The 20,339-nt window shown below is 51.4% G+C and overlaps 2 protein-coding genes across 3 annotated transcripts in view; both read left to right on the forward strand.

The window, feature by feature from the left end:
- The window catches only part of Bin2 (bridging integrator 2), a 34,165-nt gene extending 22,594 nt beyond the window's left edge, over positions 1–11,571 (forward strand). Inside the window, exons 10-12 of the mRNA XM_032890966.1 lie at positions 1,306–2,008; positions 10,614–11,239; positions 11,553–11,571. Coding sequence (XP_032746857.1) covers positions 1,306–2,008; positions 10,614–11,239; positions 11,553–11,571 — 1,348 coding nt within the window. The remainder of the gene's footprint in view (positions 1–1,305; positions 2,009–10,613; positions 11,240–11,552) is intronic.
- Smagp (small cell adhesion glycoprotein) overlaps positions 10,678–20,339 on the forward strand; it is a 16,842-nt gene continuing 7,180 nt past the window's right edge. Inside the window, exons 1-2 of one of the 2 annotated variants that reach the window (XM_032885188.1) lie at positions 10,678–11,049; positions 11,553–11,621. In XM_032885188.1, the coding sequence (XP_032741079.1) occupies positions 11,588–11,621 (34 nt within the window). In that variant the 5' untranslated portion in view covers positions 10,678–11,049; positions 11,553–11,587. The other variant, XM_032885196.1, reaches the window with a different exon arrangement.

Consider the following 20,339-nt stretch of genomic DNA (forward strand, 5'->3'; position numbering starts at 1 on the left):
TCATACACAAAAGATATTGTTTTATATATTTTTTAAAGTTTTTACTGCATTTATTGTGTGTATGTGTGTGTATGAGAGAGAGGAGTGGTTTGGAGGGCTCGAGAGAGAAACACAGGTACATGTGGAGGTCAAAGGAAACTTCTGGAAGTTGGTTCTCTCTAAGCTATGAGGCCTGGGATCAAACCCAGCTCGTGGGGCTTGAGAGCAAGAACCTTAGCCTCAGAGTCATCCTACCAGCCCCTCCTTCTAAAACTTCATGTAGATGGACTTATACTGCCTATATTTTTCTGCAGACTTTTGAGATGGGGTCCACACTAGTTGCTCAGGGTGGTCTTGAACTCCCAGACCCCACTGGTCCTCCTCACTGGGTCTCTCAGGTCAACCTCATCCTTTGAGATGTTTATCCTGTTACTCATGTCACTGGTGTGGCTCTCCAGGCTGCATCTGGTACTCATGATTTACCACCTGCCCTGCAAACAACCGTTGGGGGACTTTCCAGTTTCTTGCTGTCGCAGACGCTCTTGTGACAAACACACGCATTTCTCCCTGTGACCATCACCTAGGGTTCCTTTAGCACCTGTGTGGACTGGATTACTAAGATACGGGGCCCGTCGATGGGCCTCGCCAGCCTCATTAGATATTGCAGGTTGCCCTTCAAATCGATTGTCCCCACCTAGAGAAAGCCTGCCTCCGTAGGCAGTACTGTTGACACGCTAGGGGGCCAGCGGGGATTCAGCAAAGATAAGTAAGGGCCAGGTGGCACTGAGACCGGCCCTGTGACCAGAAGAATGGGGATCACACTTAGGGAGTATTATAGACTTCGGGGGACATGTTTAAGCCTTCTAAACTTACCACTATAAAAAGTCTTATATCAACAAAGTATCATTCCCCCCACCCCAGCCCAATGAGGGTAGGAACCAAGTGTCTCTCCTCCTTCTGCCTCCAAGCCTTATATCAACAAAGTATCCCAGTCAGGATAGAAACCAAGTGTCTCCTCCTCCCACCCCCACTTCTGACCCCACACCCATGACAAGCAGGGTCGGAACAGGTCAAAGTATGTATCTCTAAGGCTTCTCGACAGCCTTCTTTTTCTCCACACACTGGTGAAAGACTGAGAGAGTGGTGTGGATGGAGTGTTGTGGTACCTTTTGCTTTATTTTTAAGGAGCTTTACTGACACTTGTGCTCACCTTCTAACGCCACTGTAAACGGCTCTCCTCTTTGTGGGCGGTGATAACCGTGGTCATTCAGGTGGCAGCGGGCGGGCTTGTGACCCTTCTAAGCTTGAACGCCCTTCCCTCCACAGCAGCAGCAGGCGCTCCTTAGTCATCTCTCCCCCGGTGCAAACCTGTACTGCCTCCAGCCCCGTCAGCCCCGTGACCTCACCTACCAGCCCCAATGCTCTTTCTGTAACCAGTGAGAGTGAGTCTGTGTCGGCCACTGCAGAGGAGCTGACCTCCGAGGCAGTGGGAGAGGACAGCTGTGAGAGCGAAGAGTCCTTGAAAGATGAGGAAGCGGATGAAGAGTCTGAAACAAGCTCTTCAGAGGAGGAGGAGGAGGACGACGAAGATGAGGACGAGGAAGAGTCTCTACCAGCCTGCAACGGCCCCACCCCGACCCCGGCCCCGGCCTCCCCTGCAGCTGAGGTGAAGTCCCAGGAGGAAGCTGCTCCGCGCTCCCCGACTTCATCCCTGGGCAGGGGTCAGACCGGGAAGGAGCATCCTCCCCCCGGGGAAGTGGTCCTCCGTGCCCGCGCCTCGAGCGAGGGGGCAGAACAGAGCAAAAGAACAGCGTCCGTCCAGCGGGCGTCCGCTCCGCCCAGTAGGCCTCCACCACCCAAGGCCGCGGGCGGCCCCGCAGGCTCAGCAGAGGCCTCCAAGGCACGCCACCCCAGGGCCTCTTCAGATGCCTCTTCGGATCCAGAACCGCCAGAGACCGGAGAAAAGGAGGGCACTGGCAGCTCGGGCCCCAAAGAGCCACATGCCTCCCCCACCAAGAGCGCCACCCAGGCAAGTGGGGGTCTGGTTGGATCTTTTTCTACTTTGTTTGGTTTGCCTATCTATCTATCTATCTATCTATCTATCTATCTATCTATCTATCTATCTATCTATCTATCTATTTATTTATTTTACTAGAGCCAGGACGCCTCTCCGTGTAGTTCCGGTGTCCTGGAGCCTGCTGTAGACCAGGCTGTCCTGGAGCTCACAGAGATCTGCCCACCTCTTCAGAGTGCTGGGCTTAAAACACTTGGGCCACCGAGCTCAGCTTTTTTTTTTTTTAATTCTTTTTTTCGGAGCTGGGGACCGAACCCAGGGCCTTGCGCTTGCTAGGCAAGCGCTCAACCACTGAGCCAAATCCCCAACCCCTCGAGCCCAGCTTTTATAAGAAACATTTTAATATTGGTGTAAGCATAAGGTTTAAGGGAAAGGAACAGACAGACAGACAGACACTTGAGAACAAAGTGCAGGTGTCTTTGAGAGAGTTGTCTTTTGTTTCCTTGCATTTTGTTTTTTAAGACATTTACTCACCCCATCTCCATGGTCAGCCTAGAACTCTGGAACTCACTCTAGCCCAGGCCCAGTGACCCCTGCCCTTGCCTTCCAAGTGCTGCTGTGCAGGACCCCCCATGCCTGTCTTCTGTTTGGGACTCTAGTCCTTTCCAGTATCTTCACTGTAGTCAGAATGCCCCACTTCCACCCCCAAAATCAGTGTTTTAGGGTCTCCACATTTTCCTCCGTGGGCTGGAAATTCAGGTTGGTATGCACAGTGTCTTGAGTGCTTGTGCAGGAGGCTCTGGATGCCCCACCAGGACCCAACAAACGACAAAAGCCTTGGGCACTTTTTTTTTTTAATTTAAGGGTATTTAGAATATTTTTTGCTTTGTTCTGTGAAGCTCTGGCTGGCCCAGAACTCAGTGTAGACCAGGCTAACCTCAAGCCCGTAGAAACCCATAGGAGACTGACCTGCCTCTGCCTCCTGAGTCCTGGGATCACAGGTGTGCCCTCCACTGCCTGCTCCCCCTCCTCACCCTGTTGGTTCTTAAACATACTTCTGTATCCTCTGTGCGTGTGAACGTGTGTCGGTACAGATGCATGGTGGCCTGAGTGTGGAGGTCCAAGGATAGGCGTCAGTCGGTCTCCACGTTACGGCTCTTTCTATTCTATTTTTAAATTTTTATTTTGTGTATTGTATGTGTTTTGCCTCTGTGTACCCGTTGTGTGTGTGCCTGGTGCCAGAGAGGGCATTGGATCCCCTGGAACTGGAGTTACAGATGGTCGTGAGCCACCATGTAGGTGCTAGGAGTCAGACCTAGGTCCTTTGGAAGAGCAGCCAGTGCTCTTAACTACTGAGCCATCCCTCCAGGCCCATGTTCAAGTCACATAGGAAGCAAATCTTAATGAGGAAAGAACTGGGCTGACAGACAGGCCAGCAAGTAAAGTGCTTGCCACGGAAGACAGAGTTTAATTCCTGGGACCTACTGTGGAGAAGAACTGACCCCCTCCATCATCCCCTGACACGGCACACGTGTGTTCTCAACACAGTCACGCATGCACACACGCAAGCAAATAAGCAAATGCATGAAATATCGAAAAGTGGGATGGAGCTGGGAGTGCTGGGACACGCCTGGATTCCAGACACAGTACCTGAAAGACGAGGGCCAGGTGATCTGAGGTTCAAGGCCGGGATGAGGAGAAGCGTAAGAATCTGTCCCGGAAAGCAGGGTGCTCAGAGGGCTGACAGGAAAACACAACAGAACGGGCTGCCTTCAACAGTGATCGTCCTCCCTTGATGCGGAGCTCAGACAGACGCGGAGCTCTGCGGTCGTGTCATTGTAGAGGGGTCACAGTGAGATGGCTGACCAGGCAGCACTGGGATTGACTCCCCAAGCACAGCCACTAGCCTCCTATATTCCTGGCTCTCCTCAGAAAATGGGTGAAGACAGTAGACAGCGCTTTGGGATCTTGCCAGATGAGTTAGTCAGTCCTTGCCTGGCGTACATAAGCCCTGGGTTTGATGCCCAGCACTCCGTTAACCAGGTTTGATACCCAGCACTTTTAACCAGGTATGGTGGCACAGGCCTAGAATACCAGCACCGCGGAGGTAGAGGCACCAGGACCAGAAGTCCAAGGTCATCCTCAGGTCCGTGGTGACTTTGAAGCCACTCCAGAGACTAAGACCCGGTCTAAACAGATCAGGAGATGGAGATGTCTCAGCAGTTGAGAGTGAAGTATAATCATAAGGACTGGAGTTCAAATACCTCACCCACATAGCAAGCTGGGGGGTGATGGGAAGACCACTGGGGCTTCCAGCCAAACCTAAGAACTCTGAGACTTGGATTTAGGGAGAGTCTTTTTCTCAAAGGTCGATTGTGAGTTGATAGGGGCAGACATCTGAAACCCTCTTCTGGCTCTACACACACTCACACACCACATACAGCACATGCATGCACACGCGCGTACACGCGCACACACACACACACACACACACACACACACACACGATAAAACCCTCCTTTGAAAAAGAAACATAGTTACTAGTCACATGGCAGCTGACAGTCATCAGTAACTGAGTGCGTGTGTGTGCGTGTGAGTGTGTGTGTAAGTATATGTGTGTATTACTCAGTTAAATTTTAATTTAACTTACACATGTCAGGCAAGTACTCTACCACTGAGTGACCTGTGTTCCCACTCAGAGCAAAAAGCATGTTTCGACCTTCCTCACATAGCCCCCTGACAGTGCCATCTACTGCTCGTGGTCTCCCAACTTTCCCCTAAAGGAACTATTATGGGAGCTGGAAAGATGGCTCAGTCAGTAAAGTGCTCGCTGTGCAACCTCAGGGCCTTGGTTTGGATCCCCAGGGCCATGTGAAACAGACCTGGTGACGTAGGGGGACTGGAGGAAGGAAAGGCCCTAGTGCTCAGTGGCCACCAATCTAGCCAAGTTAGAGAGACCCTGACTGGTGGAATACGGCAAGGGGCTGGCAAGACTGCTCAGCAGGGACAGATGCCTGCCGCCGGGTCAATGACCTGAGTCAGACACTTGGTCTGCATGGAGGAGGGAGAGACCCCACTCCCAAATGCTGTCCCAAATGTGTCAGGCACATATGCATGCGCTCACACACGCACGCACACCCCAAAGAAACCGTCATGCCTCTTGCCCCTCTCCAGCTCGCTGACCACTTGTGGTTTAAGGTCACTTAGAAGTGAGCGCTGAGTGTACTCCTGAGGACAGCCAGTCTGAAAGCAGCCAGTAGTCGTTGGAACGTTCCCCTGTAGATTTGTAGACAAGAGCCAGCCACACAGATCACAATCGCAAGGTGTGTCTGGTCGAGGAATAACATCTACAAGCCAAAGTCCTGACTTTCTGGCCTGAAAGCCATGACTCCCTCCAAATCTTCTTCCCCTTTTTAAATTAATCTGTAAAACATCACAGAGGAAAGCCTACCCTACTGCTTCAGGCCCTCTGTGTGTTTACAACCCTAGGAAAGTATAAGGCCGGGAAGACCGTCCAGGGAGACCAGGGAAGCTGAGCTTCTCTCACTGATAGAACTCTTGCCCTTGTAGGACATCAGCCCTCAGATTGACCTCTCTATAGATCCCAGAGTAAACACCAGGATAACCCCAGCCTCAGGAAGAAGTAAGGAGGCCTGGGGATGCTGCTCAGTCAGTGAGCGCTCACCTAGAGTGCATGAGGCCCTGGCTTCACTCCTCAGTAGCACACAGACCAAGAACTGTGACACACAACTGTAATCTCAGTACCTGGGAGGGGCAGGAAGACCAGCAGCTTAAAGTCGCCTAGTTTGGATGCTGGGATTACAAGCGCCCGTGTTACCTGCCCAGTGTTCACGTGGTTTCTCCCCAGCCTGTGTATACTTGATTTAAAAAGTGATGTTATACAGAACATACAAAAATACTCATACAGTGCAGCAGAGTAAACTCAGAAGCTGATCAAGAATGGTCATGTAAAACAGAGCCACAAATTAACCTCTGGAGGAACACCTAAGCATCCCTCCTAGTGAAAGGCGCCAGCGCCTTAGAATAGCTGCTGCCACCCTATCACAGAGGCCGTGAGGCCTGGCACAGAGCCGGCAGCTCCTCCTGGGGTAACCCCGGCATCCAGTGCCGCAGGCGCAGCATGACGTGGGATTTGAAGAGAAAAAAGTTAGGTCAGCATCTAACGAACCGTGTTTCCCTCCCAGGTAGTTTCAAATGATGAAAACACAGAACTCTAAAAAGAAACCACCAAGGACCTGACCTCGTCTGCCCAGAGAAGTTTCTGAAGCCGAGGGCCACGGGTACAAGCCTCACGCAATTCACGTTCTCGGGCAGTGTGGATCCGTGCCCTCGGAGTCCTGCCATTGCTGGAGTCTGCAGCAGCCTGAGGGAGGAGGGCACCACACACAGGGAACGTTTTTTTTACCAGGGGCTTGAGCGGTAATAGAAGCAGGGCTGTAATGACGCCAAGGAAAAGCTTCCTTCGGCGCGCCCACACGTTTGGGGGACAGGCGTCCAGCCCACCACTCACTGGGCAAGGGTTAAAGCGGAAACATTTTTCAGACTACTAAATAAAGTGTGGTTTTGACTAGGCGTGGAGTCTTGCCCCAAACTGCCATTTTCCACTTCGCTGGGGTAATGGTTTCTGCCCAGGTTCGGAAGGCTTTAGCCGCACACCTGACCCCAGCTCACCAGTGCCCTGGCTGGAATGCTATTCTGAGTGCTCCCCCTCCTGGGGCATTCCTACAGCAGCAAATGCTGTGGCTTCCTCCGGATCCTGTCAGTCATCTCTACAGTCTGGTGCCCGTGAGTGAAGGTCTGAACCAGATGGATGCAGCTATGTGGGGTGGGGCAGGGAGGGGAAGGGCGGGGGGGGGGGGCAGACAGGAATGCGGCATTATTCAGACATTAAACAGGGTCAAGTCCCAGGCCAAGTGCTGTCATTTGCTGTCAGAGCAGACATCTGTGAAAACTGTGGCCCCTGGAGCCCTGTCACCTGCTCTGCCTTTGTTCTTGCTCATATGTTCCCCACCCTCCCACCCCACACATCTTTGGTCTTTTGAAACAGGGTCTCATGTAGCCCAGGTTAGCTCGTATCCTTCTGCCCCTGCCTCCACATGCTAAGATGACAGGTGTGTGCTGCCACACACAGCCTACCTTTGTTCTTAGTAAGGTTGACAGGTCATACCAGCCATCCCTAAGCATGCCATGAGAACCTCCTATGTGCTAAATACAGAGTCACGGCACCAGCCCAGGATACCGAACAGAGCTGCCAGGGCCGACGAGCTTTAGAGGGGGATGCACAGTGAATGAACTGTGAGAAATTATCCAAGGTTAAACGTGAGAGAGAGGAGTCTGGCCCTGTCACTCTCTGGAACTGAGTACAAAGGGAACCTCAGTTATCCGGACCCTCTGGTGGGAACCTCAGTTATCCGGACCCTCTGGTTGCAGGTGAGGACGAAGAAATACCCTGGCAGATAGGCGGTTCGTAGAGCTGCTGGAAGAACAGCTAGGCGCAGGAAAAGACAGGACCAGTCCAGGGGATCCACGGAGGGGGAGCGAGTGATCGTCTGCCTGGCCTGGCCTCAGCTATAGCTACATCAGCCTGGCCACCACATCCTCCCCAGATTCATGTGCACTGGAGAAAGAACCGGTTTGTTCCTTTTGCACAGTGTGACCACCCTATAGCAGGGATGTGGGAATGGTGCCACCGCTAGGGCAGGGGACAACGTGACATGGTGTCTGTTGACAGGAAGATGGGTTGGGGAGGAGGAGGGCCTTTGATGGTAATTACGAGCCACCATAATTTTTACTGTCATGAGGGTTATTCGATGGGCGTGTACATGGGTGGAGGCCCAGCCAACTTATCGTACTATTATGGACTGTTTATCGTACACCAATCATGCCCTGAGCACATGCTAGAGGGCCCACAGTCCCCTAACACAGGACACAGAATTTGAGGCACAAACAGGATTTTCCAGTAAGCGTGTCCACATAGGAACCGGGGTCCTATGTTTACATCTGGGAGTAATTTTCCCATTCTACTTCTGCACAGTACACAGTCCGGCACAGGGAGAGGCTGGTAACTGAGTTATCTTCTTATCCATTAAGAAAAATGCTTCCTTGATCAATACTTCCCAAACCGTTTGATACTCAGAAAGCATTGGGTGCAGACAAGCCAGCTTCCATCCAGCAGATGCCTCTGCAGGGCCAGTGGACAATCTTTCCTGGCCCTGTGACAAATGTGTACGTGCACACTCAGTGGCCACCAGGATAAGCAAGCAAGCACATGCCACGATGGAGGGTCCACGTGCAGACACAGTTTCCTGGACCCCAACCCTTGAGCATCATTTTCTTCTGAAATCAAGCCCTCCTATTCTCGTTTCAAAAGAATGGCCTTCACGGGCTGTCTCCTCTCTATGGTAGTCCTGGGAGGGTGCTTCCCGAGAGATTTTCAAATAACCCCACTGCCTGCTCCAACTAGCTCTCCCACAAGGCATTCCCTCCTGTGGCAGTCAGGATCCCTACTCCAAGCTAACCAGGGGATCATGGAAGGCTAGGAACAGGCTGGGAATACGGGCTCCTCTGCTCCACCTTCACCACCCGGCAAACCCTTGAGCTGCACCGGCACCTCAGCTGGTAGCCTGCTTGTCTACCATCCGCAAAGCCCTGGATTTGATCCCCAGCACCGCAGAAACCAGACAGGGCAGCACACGCCCCCAAGCTCAGTCCTGAGGTGAGGGTGGGAGGATCAGAACATAAAGGTCTTCCTTTGCTACCTGATACATCGGAAGTTTTGAGGCCACTGTGGGACATGTGAGGTGCTGTTTTAAAAAAAAAAAAAAAATCTGGAGAAATCCAGTTCAAGCCTTTTGCTTATGGAGTTTGTCTTTGTTTTGTTTCTCTTCCCCACCCCCACAAAATGGGAACTCTTTGAGGGAGTAGGCCACAGCCAAATTGTAGGACTTCCTGTCTGATGGGAGGGAGACGTCAGTAACTGCTACAACAGAGGCACAGCTGGAGTGAAAAATGTACCAGACTGGGATCCCGGTACTTTACTGCGATCCTGCTGAAGCGTCCAAGGGGGTAGGAAAGGACCCACACGCTTGGCTAGGGTGGATAGTCTCAGCCGGGAACTGAACTGTTTACCCAGACATCATCCAGGAAGAAGGGAAGGGCGGAAAGACTGCCACCCCAGTAGCAGCACAAGGAAGCCAATAAAGCCAGGCGAAGATAAATGTCACCTGTCTCCTGTCTGCCCTGAGGTCCCTAGAGGTCTGTTGACAAAAGGATGGCTGCTCCAGTTTCCAAGGCTTACATTTCACCCTTGGAGAACACTGGCCATCCACATGGGGCTGTGTCTCCTCATAGAGAGGTCTGACAGATGCATCCTCCAGGCCCCGCCCCCAGGCTCTGAAGCGCAGTGTTGACAGGCTGGGTAAGAGTATAGACTGGGTGTGATGTGCCAACCTGTTGTACCAGCAATACCAAAGCTGAGGCAGTGGGATGGAACCTGAGGACAGCCTGCGCTGCAGAGAACTCTACGAACATCACACAGTTTTGATAAATAGGGTACATCAGAGAGCACTGTACACAACTGCTTACCAAAATCCTTACTGTGTGCCAAATCTGGCGCTCGGTATTTTTTTTTTTTCTTTCTGCACCCTTACGATTTTTAGTGTACTTAAATGCCTATGGGTAAATCATGTATTAGCAAACCTTTGAGAAATATTTACCAGGAACTACACAGAGAAACCCTGTCTCCCCCACCCCCCAAAAAACAGAAAAATATTTGTGTGCGCTGTGTGTGTATGTGTGTGTGTGTGTGCGCGCGCGCGCGCGCCTGTGTGCGCACATGCGCGCACGCTCTCGCATGACGCCACATGCTTGTCATAGCATGCATGTAGAAATTAGAGGACACCCTTGAGGAGACGGTTCTGTCGTTCCACCCTCATGCAGTTTCTACAATGGAACTCGGTCGTCAGGTTTACAAGCCAAGCAAGTGTGTCTTCACTGGCTGAGCCATCTCTGCCCCAGCAACGTGTTTTAGGTGTCTGCCGTGCCCATGGAGACCAGGAGAGGGCATCAAGATCCCCTGAGACTGAATCACAAGTAAACTTTTAAAGGTTCTATTTTAAAAAGGGGGGGGCAGGGAAGGACACTTAGGAAAGCCAAGCGTGGTTGGTCAGGTTTGACCCTTAGTGAATAGCCAAGATAACGCTGGCCAGTGTTTATTGAGCATATATCACGTGCCAGGTGAGGTTCTAGGCAGCTCAATGGAGCTCCGCAGTAACACTCTGAGTTCACACAGCTTTGCCCCAGACAGAATCAGAAAGTAACTTTGTGTTAGCTTACACAGCGGGGCCAACTCCAGAGCCCGTGTTATATAGAATTACATCCTCTTAGTCACCGGGTTCCTCTAGTTAATTTGGGAGCATTTCCTGTCACTGACATGAGTCAAACAGCAGCCTAAGTACTGCCCTGATGAATATTTAAATCAAGGCGCTTGCCGCGGGCTAGGACCAAGGTTGTAAAATGGCTTTACTGGAATTGCCACTTTCAGTGCCCATTTTAGGGATGAGGAAGCCGACTACTGAGGTGCTCAGGAATGTGCCCACAGCCACCCAGCTGGCAAGCAGCTGCTGGGGCGTTTAATCCTAAACAGCTCACAGCCACACCTCCTACCCTCTCCACGCTCCACCGCCTCCTGGGAAGGTCGCACGCGGAAGGTCCAGGTGGCCCCGGGAGGTGCTGGGCTAAGTCGCCCGGCAGCCGCGGACTCCGCTCCCGCGGGACGCGCCCCTCGCTCGCCCCACTCCAGGCACTGCGTACCCTAGCACGGGGGCGGAGCGGCTTCGGACAGTGGCTTTTCCTCCCGAGGGAACCTGCCGAGGGCGGCCCCGCGCTCCTTCCTGTCCCTCCCACCGCGGCCCGGGCTCGGCGGACGCTCGGCGCGGGGTCCCGGGCGCGGCCTGGGCGACTCTCGGCCGCTCCCACCCCGGCGAGTTCAAAAGGACGCGCGGCGCCTGTCCCTGCCCGCCCGTCGGACTGGAAAGGTGAGCGCGCCGCCGGGGAGCCGAGAGCCCGCACTCGGCCGCTGCGCGCCTGCGACCGGACCTGGGAGGGTAGCGCGTGGCTGCGGGGATCCTCGTCGGCCAAGGCGCGGGGCCGGGGCGCGCTGGGTCCTCGGGGAGCGGGGTGGACTCAGTGGACCGCTCGGCGGGGCTCCGGGCCCTGGAAGCCCAGGTATTGCAGGTGGCGGAGGGACCCGGATCGCTCATGGGCGCAATGGGGCGGACCCTTGCTTCACTTTCCCATGCCTGGGGAAAGGGTCACCAACGCCTCCGGTCCCTGGTACCCCGCGGCCGGGGTCGGCTCTTGGGGGAGGGATTTGTTTATGGAAGCTGACTAGATCCTCGGGGAGAACCGAAAGGAAGAGAAGAGACAAATCCAGGGGAAGGGACTCGGGAAAACCTGGCGCCTGAGGCTCTCCTGGGATCTCCAGGCCCTGCAACCTTAGGTGCCCATCCACCTCATTTTTTGTCTGTCCTTCCCACAGATCTGACCCTCCGAGATAGTCTGCCCTCAGCCACGATGAACAACCTACCGGCCACACCTTCTCCTGAAGGTAGGTGATGGAAGTCATGGAGTAGGAGAATTGCTCAAGAATTGCCATCCCATCCCACCCCTAAACCAGTCTTGGAATTCCGTGAGGCCTCAGTGTAGAAGGGAAGACTCACCCATCCCTACCCCACCCACCCCCTAACTCCCCGCCGCCGGGCTTTATTCAGGAAAAGGCTCTGAGGAAACAGGATTCAACTACAGCGTGTCCTTTAGTGCTGTTTTACTGTCCAGTCTGGATCAGGCCAGTTCCAGGCACTGAGGGTCACCTGGGCTTAGGAAGTTCTTTTCCGCCCAGAGGATTTTTACACTCACCCCAGGAGTTAAGGAGAAAAGGAATCTTCTAAAGAAACCGGGAGGGCTAAGGATACAGCTTACTTGGTAGTGTTTGCCAAGCATGGGTTCAGTCCACAGTACTGAATGAGTCCTGCAAGGTGAAACCCATTTTGATGGCCTGTGCCTGCAATCCCTTCCTCCCGCAACTTGGGAGGTAGAGGTGGGAGTACCAGAATTCCAAGGTTATCCTCAGCTAAATAGTGAATTCAAGTCTAGCCTGGGCTACATAAGACTCTGTCAGAAAGTGGGATGTGCAGTGTGTTTAAAAATTCTTGAAGCCAGGTGGTGATGGAGGGCAGGGATCTGAGGTGGTGATTGAGTCTTACCTTTCATTTCCTAATCAGGCTGGGTCTGGTTCTGGGACAGATATTTACATATTAATTAGTTTCACCTGGTGCCAGCCTGGTTGTGGGAGAAGCGAACCTGTGATCTATAGCCTTGGTTTCCTTACGTATAGTCTCGGGTTTTCTCGGGTTTTTCCATGAGAACAAACGGTTCACTTCGATTGTCGCTGTTTTTGATGATGTGAAGTCAAGGGAGGGAGAACCTCAGGGAAGGCAAATCTGGGCAGTTTCTCCTGAAACTATTGGGACACGTGATTCAGACTTCTTCATGGTGAGCAAAGAGAAATGGCGGACAGATCTGCAGGCCGGTGAGCAGAGCCTCCAGAGTGGGGAGGTGAGCTTTGCAACAAAGTGTCTAGATGAGGTAGGCTGAGTATTTACCCTTTTGTGTCTAGTTACTTTATCCAGCACATTGCTCCAAGGGTCGCCGGTGCGCACTGTAGCGAGTCAGAATTTCCTTCCATTTAAGTCTCAGTAATCGTCCATACATTTGTTTAGCACATATAAACCAGTATCTGGTGGCCCTTTGCTTTTACTGTCAATCCTGATGGCTATACATCCAGAAGTGGAATTGTTAATATGGCAACTGATATATTTGTAAAGAACCACTATAGAGCTTTTCATAGTAGCTGTGTTATTTACCAGCCACAGACAAAGGTCCTGATTTCTCTCCAACGTGTGTCATGCCTGGCCAGTGTGATACTAATGTCTTAATGGATGGGAGACGGTATCTTGTTGTGACTTTGTTTCTCTATGACTAGTGATGTCCAAGCACATTCTTGTGTGCTTGTTGGTCACCTGGGCATCTGGAGAAAAGCGTCTTGTTCAAGACTATGTCTATTTCTTGAACATTTATTTATTTATGTTGTAACATGTGTGCACGTGTATGTTGTCCCCCTCCTCAGCTCACACATGCCGTAACACACATGTGGCAGTCAGAGGACAACTTTCTGGAGTCGGTTCTCTCCTTCCACCATGTGGGTCCGGGGATCTAAGTCAGGGGCCAGGCTTGGCAGCAGTGCCTTCACGGGCCAGCCAACCGCCGGCGCGTGCCTGGTTTTAAATCACACTGTTAGGTTGTCGTTGATAGGTTGTCGTTGAGTTATGTGTTCTTGGTTCAACAAGGGACCTGAGTTGGGTGGGATTCTAGGACATAGCATAGAGTTTCCTGCCTACTAGGTCTGAGCAAACATCCATCCAAGCACCAGAGTGGAGAGACCGCCAGTGATCAGCCAGGATTCCCTGCAGGATGGGGTGCAGGGCCAGCTCCTGGGCACCCCAGCTTGTACTTCATCTTCCTGCTATGTTCCCTTCAAATCCTTCCTTCCCTAGTTCAGGAGTGCGGGATTACCCGCACCATTGAGTTCTCGGGCTCTGATACCTTTGTCCCTGGCTCTTGGACTCTTCCTTGTTTTTTTTTTTTTTTTTTTTTTTTTTTGCTTTTTTTGTGTTGTTGTTGTTTTTGTTGTTTTTAACAGTTTAAAATGTGTTTTTTAATGTCACCAAGATCTTTTATATAGCAGTAATATAAAATGTCTCTCGTAATGAGTACTTATGGACGATGATGTTGTAATGAATAATTAATTGACTGATAGGGCAATCTTAGTATTATTTTATTTTAAAGCTCATTACATAGACTTTAAAGGAAATTTAAGCCATTAAAAATAAAATCATTAAAAGACATTTTCATAGGCCCCTGAGATTATTGTGGACCAAGCTGCTGTCCATGTGTGGTTAGCTGACTAGAACCCTGACTCAGGAGCTCTGGCCACCCCACCCATCCCATGCCACCCTCCTAGGTGGCCCTCACCATGTGTTAGACACCCAGCACTTCCCACTGAACTTTTTCTTACCACACCTAGAAGGTTTTATTCTCATTTTATGGAAACAAAATCTGAGTTTGAGGAAGTTAAGAAATTTTCAGTGATATTAAAAAACAAACACCAACTTCCCAGTTTGAAAAAAAAAGAAAGAAAAGAAAGAAAATTTCCCATAGTGCTGCTGATCGGAGCAGAGGGAGCAGACAGGGCCTGCGCCCAGCCCGAGTGACTCCCAAGTTATGTTCTTTCCATCATGGTCTGCTGCTCCCGAGGTCTCCACACCGGTCACAGCAGCCAGCCAGGATCCCAGAGTGCAGGCCTAAGGACCCAGGGCTGTGGGAGGGACCCTGTCAGGCTGGTCTAGAGGGAATGAGCAGATTGGCAGGTTCAGGTGGCAACAGATCTGATGCCTCCCGATAAGAGAACTGGCAGCTCTGGAGACACAGACGCACAAAGGAATCAGCTAGTATCTGGGTCAGCACCAAGGAAGCTGTGAGGGATCTGAAGGCCTGGGAGGGTTAGGATCTGGGCGGAGCCTTTAAGCTGTGGCCCTCTACCCCGGCCACCTACCTACTCTGAAGGGCTGCCTTTCCTGGAAGCTCAGAAGGGGAGAGGGAGAGCATGTTTCCTTCTTTGGGAAAAGTGGCAGGAACTGGGGGTCAAAGAGCCTTCCACAAACGACCCCTCCACACACAAGCACTGGTGCACTGCACTACGGCCCAGACTCCTCCTTTTGGTGCCAGGGCTCCTGGGTTTAGATTGCTTTGTGGTGGTTGTGGTGGTTGTGCTGGTTGTGCTGGTTGTGGTGGTTGTAGTGGTTGTAGTGGTTGTGGTGCTTTCCCCCTGAAAGCTGTAAGCAGTGATTGTGGTGGGGCGTGCGTGTAACACTAGCACTCGGGAGGGTATGGACCTGGTGTGGTTTTCGATGGAGATTCGAAAGCAGCTAAGGTCAACACAGCACCTGAGGTCAAAGGTCAGAGCACCATGGCCAAACCTCACCCTCACGGCCAACCTTTGAATCTCCTTAAAGCCCCTGCTCATCCTCACTCTCAAGGACCATCTTGAGCATATCAGAGTTCCCAGAGAAGAGCTGCTCACAGCTCCACCTCCACCATCTTCCTGTTTCCTGCCTGCGGTGTCCTGGTTCTGATTACTGTGCATCAGCTGTCTGCAGCCGAGCCCTCTGGTGCTGCGTGAGGTCCCATCCCTTCAGGGACTGGCACCAGACCCCCTCTCAGTTGTTTGCTCTGTCTGAGTCATCCGGAAGTCGTACCTACACCTGCTGGCTTTTCTCCCTTCTCCCTCCAGGCTCCAGCAGCGGCCCCAGTCCTTCCACCTTGGCACAAAAACTCCGAGCAAATATAGCTTGAGCTAGGTGTGGTGATGCATGCCTGTAAATCCAGCACTTGGGGGACAGAGACAGGCAGATCTCCATGAGTTCCAGGCTGGCCAGGGCTACATAGTAAAATGTTGTCTCAAAAAGAAAAATGCACACACACAAGCACACACACACACACACACACACACACACACACACAGAGGCACACACAAGCACACACAGGCACACATGCATATAGGGTAGGAGTTGCAGTGGCATTTGTAATGATGCTCAGGTCCCCAGCACTCATGGAAAAAGCCAGAACCAGTAAGCAAAGCAGGGCTGTTGTCATTCTGGTGCCGGGGAGGTGGAGCTGGGATCCCTGGCTTGCCAGCCAGCCAGCCAGTCTAGCTGAATCCAGAAGGTCAGGTTCAGTGAGACACCCTGTCTCAAAGAATAAGATGAAAGCGGGTGGCAGGGTGGTAGGGCGCACCCTTTAATCCCAGCACTCAGGAGGCAGAGGCAGGTGGATCTCTGGTCTACAGAGTGGGTCCCAGGGCAACCAGGGCCACACAGAGAAACCCTGTCTTGGAAAACAAAAACAAACAAACAAAACCCCAAACAACAACAAGAAAAAAAAATGAAACAAAAAAAAGACAAGAAAAAAAATGAAAAGAATTAATTATATACCTGACATTGACCTTTGGTTCACATGTATGCTCGAGTGTACACAGACAGACAGACACAGACACATACACATATACACACACATACACATATACACACATACACACCACACATACACACAAACACACCACACATACACATACACACACATACACATATACACACATACACACACACCACACATACACACACAAAGACACCACACAATACACACACACACATACACATACACACACACATACATACACACATACACACACACACACAAACACACCACACATACACACATACATACATACACACATATACACCACACATACACACAAACACACCACACATACACATACACACACATACACATATACACACATACACACACAAACATACCACACATACACAAACACACCACACATACACACACACCACACATACACATACACACACATACACAAATACACCACATATACACACACACATACACACACACTCACACATAACCCACACACACACACATAATATACACCTACCAAACACACTCTTCATCTACCTACCACACATACACACCACACATCACCCACACACTCCAACCCACCTCAACACACACACAAACACACCACACATACACACACACATATACACCACACATACATACACATACACACATACACTACACGTACACACACATACACATATACACACACATACACACACACACACACAGAGCTTATTTATACTCTGCCTCTGGTTCCTCCTTCCATTTTTTTCTGGCACCTACCCTAAACCACAGCTTTGCAATTCAACTCTAAAGCAGAACTTGTCTCAGGAAGGTCCCATGGGAAGTACAGCAAATGCCCAGGCCCCTGATCGATTTGGTCGCCGAGAGTTACTGACCTACCAACCTAGGGTTAGGGTTACAGGGTTAGGGATCTTCCCAGCCTCCTGGAGTTGCTAATGACTGTCCAGATTCATGTCTGTCTTCCTTACACTGCTGGGGACCAGATCCAGGGCCATGCACATGAGAGACCAGCTAACCCTCTACCCCTGAACCCTATCCCAACCCCCCTTTTCTCATTTCTTTCTTTTTTTAAGATTTATTTACTTATTTTATGTATGTGAGCACAGCCTGCTCCTGTCTCACAAGGAAGAGGGCATCGGATCCCATTACAGATGGTTGTGAGCCACCATGTGGTTGCTGGTAATTGAACTCAGGACCTCTGGAAGAGCAGTCAGTGCCCTTAACCGCTGAGCCATCTCTCCAGCCCCTTTTTTCATTTCTTAATATCTGGTCCAGATTTATTCTTGACTTCCTGTTTATCTGATAGGCAGTCATGCCCTGTCCCCACTCAGTGAGAGCAAACCTCTCCTCCTCCAGGTACTCAGGACTCCACCCCCACATCCTGTCCAGGCCTTTGCTTCAAAAGATCTGGCCATGTTCTCGCTGGGCTGCTGCTGTACCCAGGGCTTAGAGGTGAATGGGTTTGGGTGTTAAGGATGTGTCAGCCTCGGCCTTCTTTTCACTTTCAGCCTGTTGTCCGAGCCCCAGAGGGATCCCTTGATCAATCTCTTTGAAGTATGGGTTGCCACACAGCAAGTGACTCGATTCATTTGCATAAAACAGCAGCAGCCACCTGGCGTTTAAAGACTTTGGCTGAGCACCTGCTGCCGGGAGTAGAGCGCACTCACCCGGTGCGCGGTGTACTCAAACTCACAAAACGAGTCCAGGCTGGTTGTCATTTCCCACGGCTCCTGTCACGGTGTGCCCCGCACTCACGCATGGAGCTGCGGTGGATGGGCAAGTCCACTGTGCCCTCCCAAGGCCTGGCATTTGCTGCTGGTTCTCAGCGGAGCCTGGAAACTTGGTTACCCTCCGCATACACTCATCCTCCCCTAGACTAGATGGAGCCTCTTCAGGATATGGTCTCAGGATTTCAAGTGTGATATTTGGAATTCCAGGGTCCCCTGCCATCTTCTACCGTATCAAGGTCTGCATTTTTTTTTTTAAAGAAAAAGGATTTTTTTCATTTTTATGCTACGTACATGAATGTTTTGCCTGCATATGTCGTCAGTGCCTGCAGAATCTAGAAAAGGCTATCAGATCCCCCAGGAACTGGAGTGTAGGTGCTGGGAATCAAACCTAGGTCCTCTGGAAGAGCGGTCAATTCTACAACAGCTGAGGCCTCTCCAGACCCCACAGTGTGCGTTTTAACATGATCTCTAGGAGACTGCTGACAACCTTGAGGAAATACGGCCTAGTAATGGACCTGTGGCAGCTCTGCACCTCACGGACAGCTGAGGCCCATATTGCAGCCACAGGCCCATGTGTATCGTCTTGTGGTTTCTTTCCTTCCCTGCTGCTCCCTCTGTCCCTCCAAGCTGCCTCCACGTGGCACCTTTGACGTGGCAATGCACACTCCCAAGAGACACTCCAGCCCAGGTGCCTTCCGGCATTGCAGAGAGCCTCACCTTGACCTTGCGGTCATGTGACTGCTTCCCTCACGACCTTCCAGCCTTTATCCAAGGCGCCTCTCAGGGATTTTCCCTGGCTGTCTTATTTAAAACTGCAGCTCCTTCCCACATCCCACCGCCTGCCCCATCTGTGTTGTCCCACACATTAGAGTTTCCCTCCCCACTTCCTTTACTCCTGTTTTATGTATATGTGTGCTTTCGGAAGCCATGTGACTGTTGGGGGCTAAACCCTGGTCCTCGGCTCTTACACACCAAGCCATCTCTCCTTCCTTGCAGCTTCCTGTTTTAAGGAGGGATAAAGCTCCAGGTCTGCTTTTGCTGTGTTTCGTTGACCCGTTTGCCTGCAGTGTGATGCTTCATCCTGGGGTTCAGAAACAGCGCCCGTGTGAGCATCCGGTGACATCATTCACCTGTTTCCTGGGTGTATACTCAGAAACTGACTGCTCGCCGGAGCTCTGTTTACATTTTAGGAGACCAGTGGGGGCAGTGCTCTGGCAGGGTTTTATTATTATTATTTGATTCGTTTTTGTTTTTATAAACAGCTTTTGCTACGTATAGCCCAGGCTGGATTTGAACTCTGAGTGTTGCCTCTGCCTCAGTTTTCTGAGCACTGAGACTTCAGAGAGTTCATTTTATTTTTGAAAATCTTAAGAGTGTGTGTGTGTGTGTGTGTGTGTGTGTGTGTGTGTGTGTGTGTGTGTCCTTGGCTCACACCTGTGGAGGTCAAAGGATAACTTTGTGGAGTCAGTTCTCTCCTGCCTTTTCACGCATGTTCTAGAGATCAAACTTCGGTTGTGAGATTTAGATCACGGAGCAGCAAGCCCCTTCACTGGCCTCTCAGTGCATTTATAGGCTAGGTAAATTTACCTGTTTTGTTCATTGATCTGTGACCAGAACCTATACACGCTCAATACTTAACTGAATTGACTTTTAAAATCTGAGATGGGGTCTCACTATGTCACTCTGTCACCTCCTAGAGTCTGGGATTAAAGGCAGGTACCACTCACTACTGCTATTAACCGAGCCTCCCTGCAGAGCCTCAGCGGACCCTGAGCTCAGGGCAAGCCTCCCTCTTCAGCCTGGATTATAAGTGAACCTCACCACTCTGGACTTAACTTTTATTTAGGCTTGGGATCTGAATCTAGGAAGTGTAGTAGCTTCCTCGCAGGGTTCCGCTCACAGGGCTCCCGCCCTGGTTCAGAGCCTTTACTGTCTCCTTTCGAAGGTTCCCAAGGCAAGCCTCCCTATCTTGACCCTTCCAGCCTCGCCTGTCTGTGCCCCTCCCGCCTCTCGGAGCAGGGAGGGCTCAGTTGCTAGTTCTGTATGCGCCTCTGGCTGTCATTCATCTGGATCCCTTTGTATCTGTACTTCCTGGGCCATTTCCCTTCTCTTCTTCCTGATTTGGAGACAAGGTCTCATTATGTGGCCCACACTGGCCTCAAACCATCGCACAGTCCTCCTCCCAATGGCTAGAATTACTGTCCTGCGTGCCACCACACCCATGCCACCACGCCCGGCCCAGCTTCTCTTCTCTTGGGCCCACTTCCTCAGGGCCCCGTGATTCCCACTTCTCTCTACCGGAAAAAAAAAATCTCTATTTGGAGACAGAGACCGCTGTGCCTCAGGAATCCTGCTTTCTCCCTCTAAACTGACACCTTCGAAGCCACACCTCAAGCCCAATGCGCCTTGGATTCCCTTTCCCAAATGTAACATTTTGTAAATTGTCCTGGTAATTTGTCTGCTACCCGGAGCTT

Source organism: Rattus rattus, chromosome 1, assembly GCF_011064425.1.
Source record: "Rattus rattus isolate New Zealand chromosome 1, Rrattus_CSIRO_v1, whole genome shotgun sequence".
Classification (NCBI taxonomy): domain Eukaryota; kingdom Metazoa; phylum Chordata; class Mammalia; order Rodentia; family Muridae; genus Rattus; species Rattus rattus.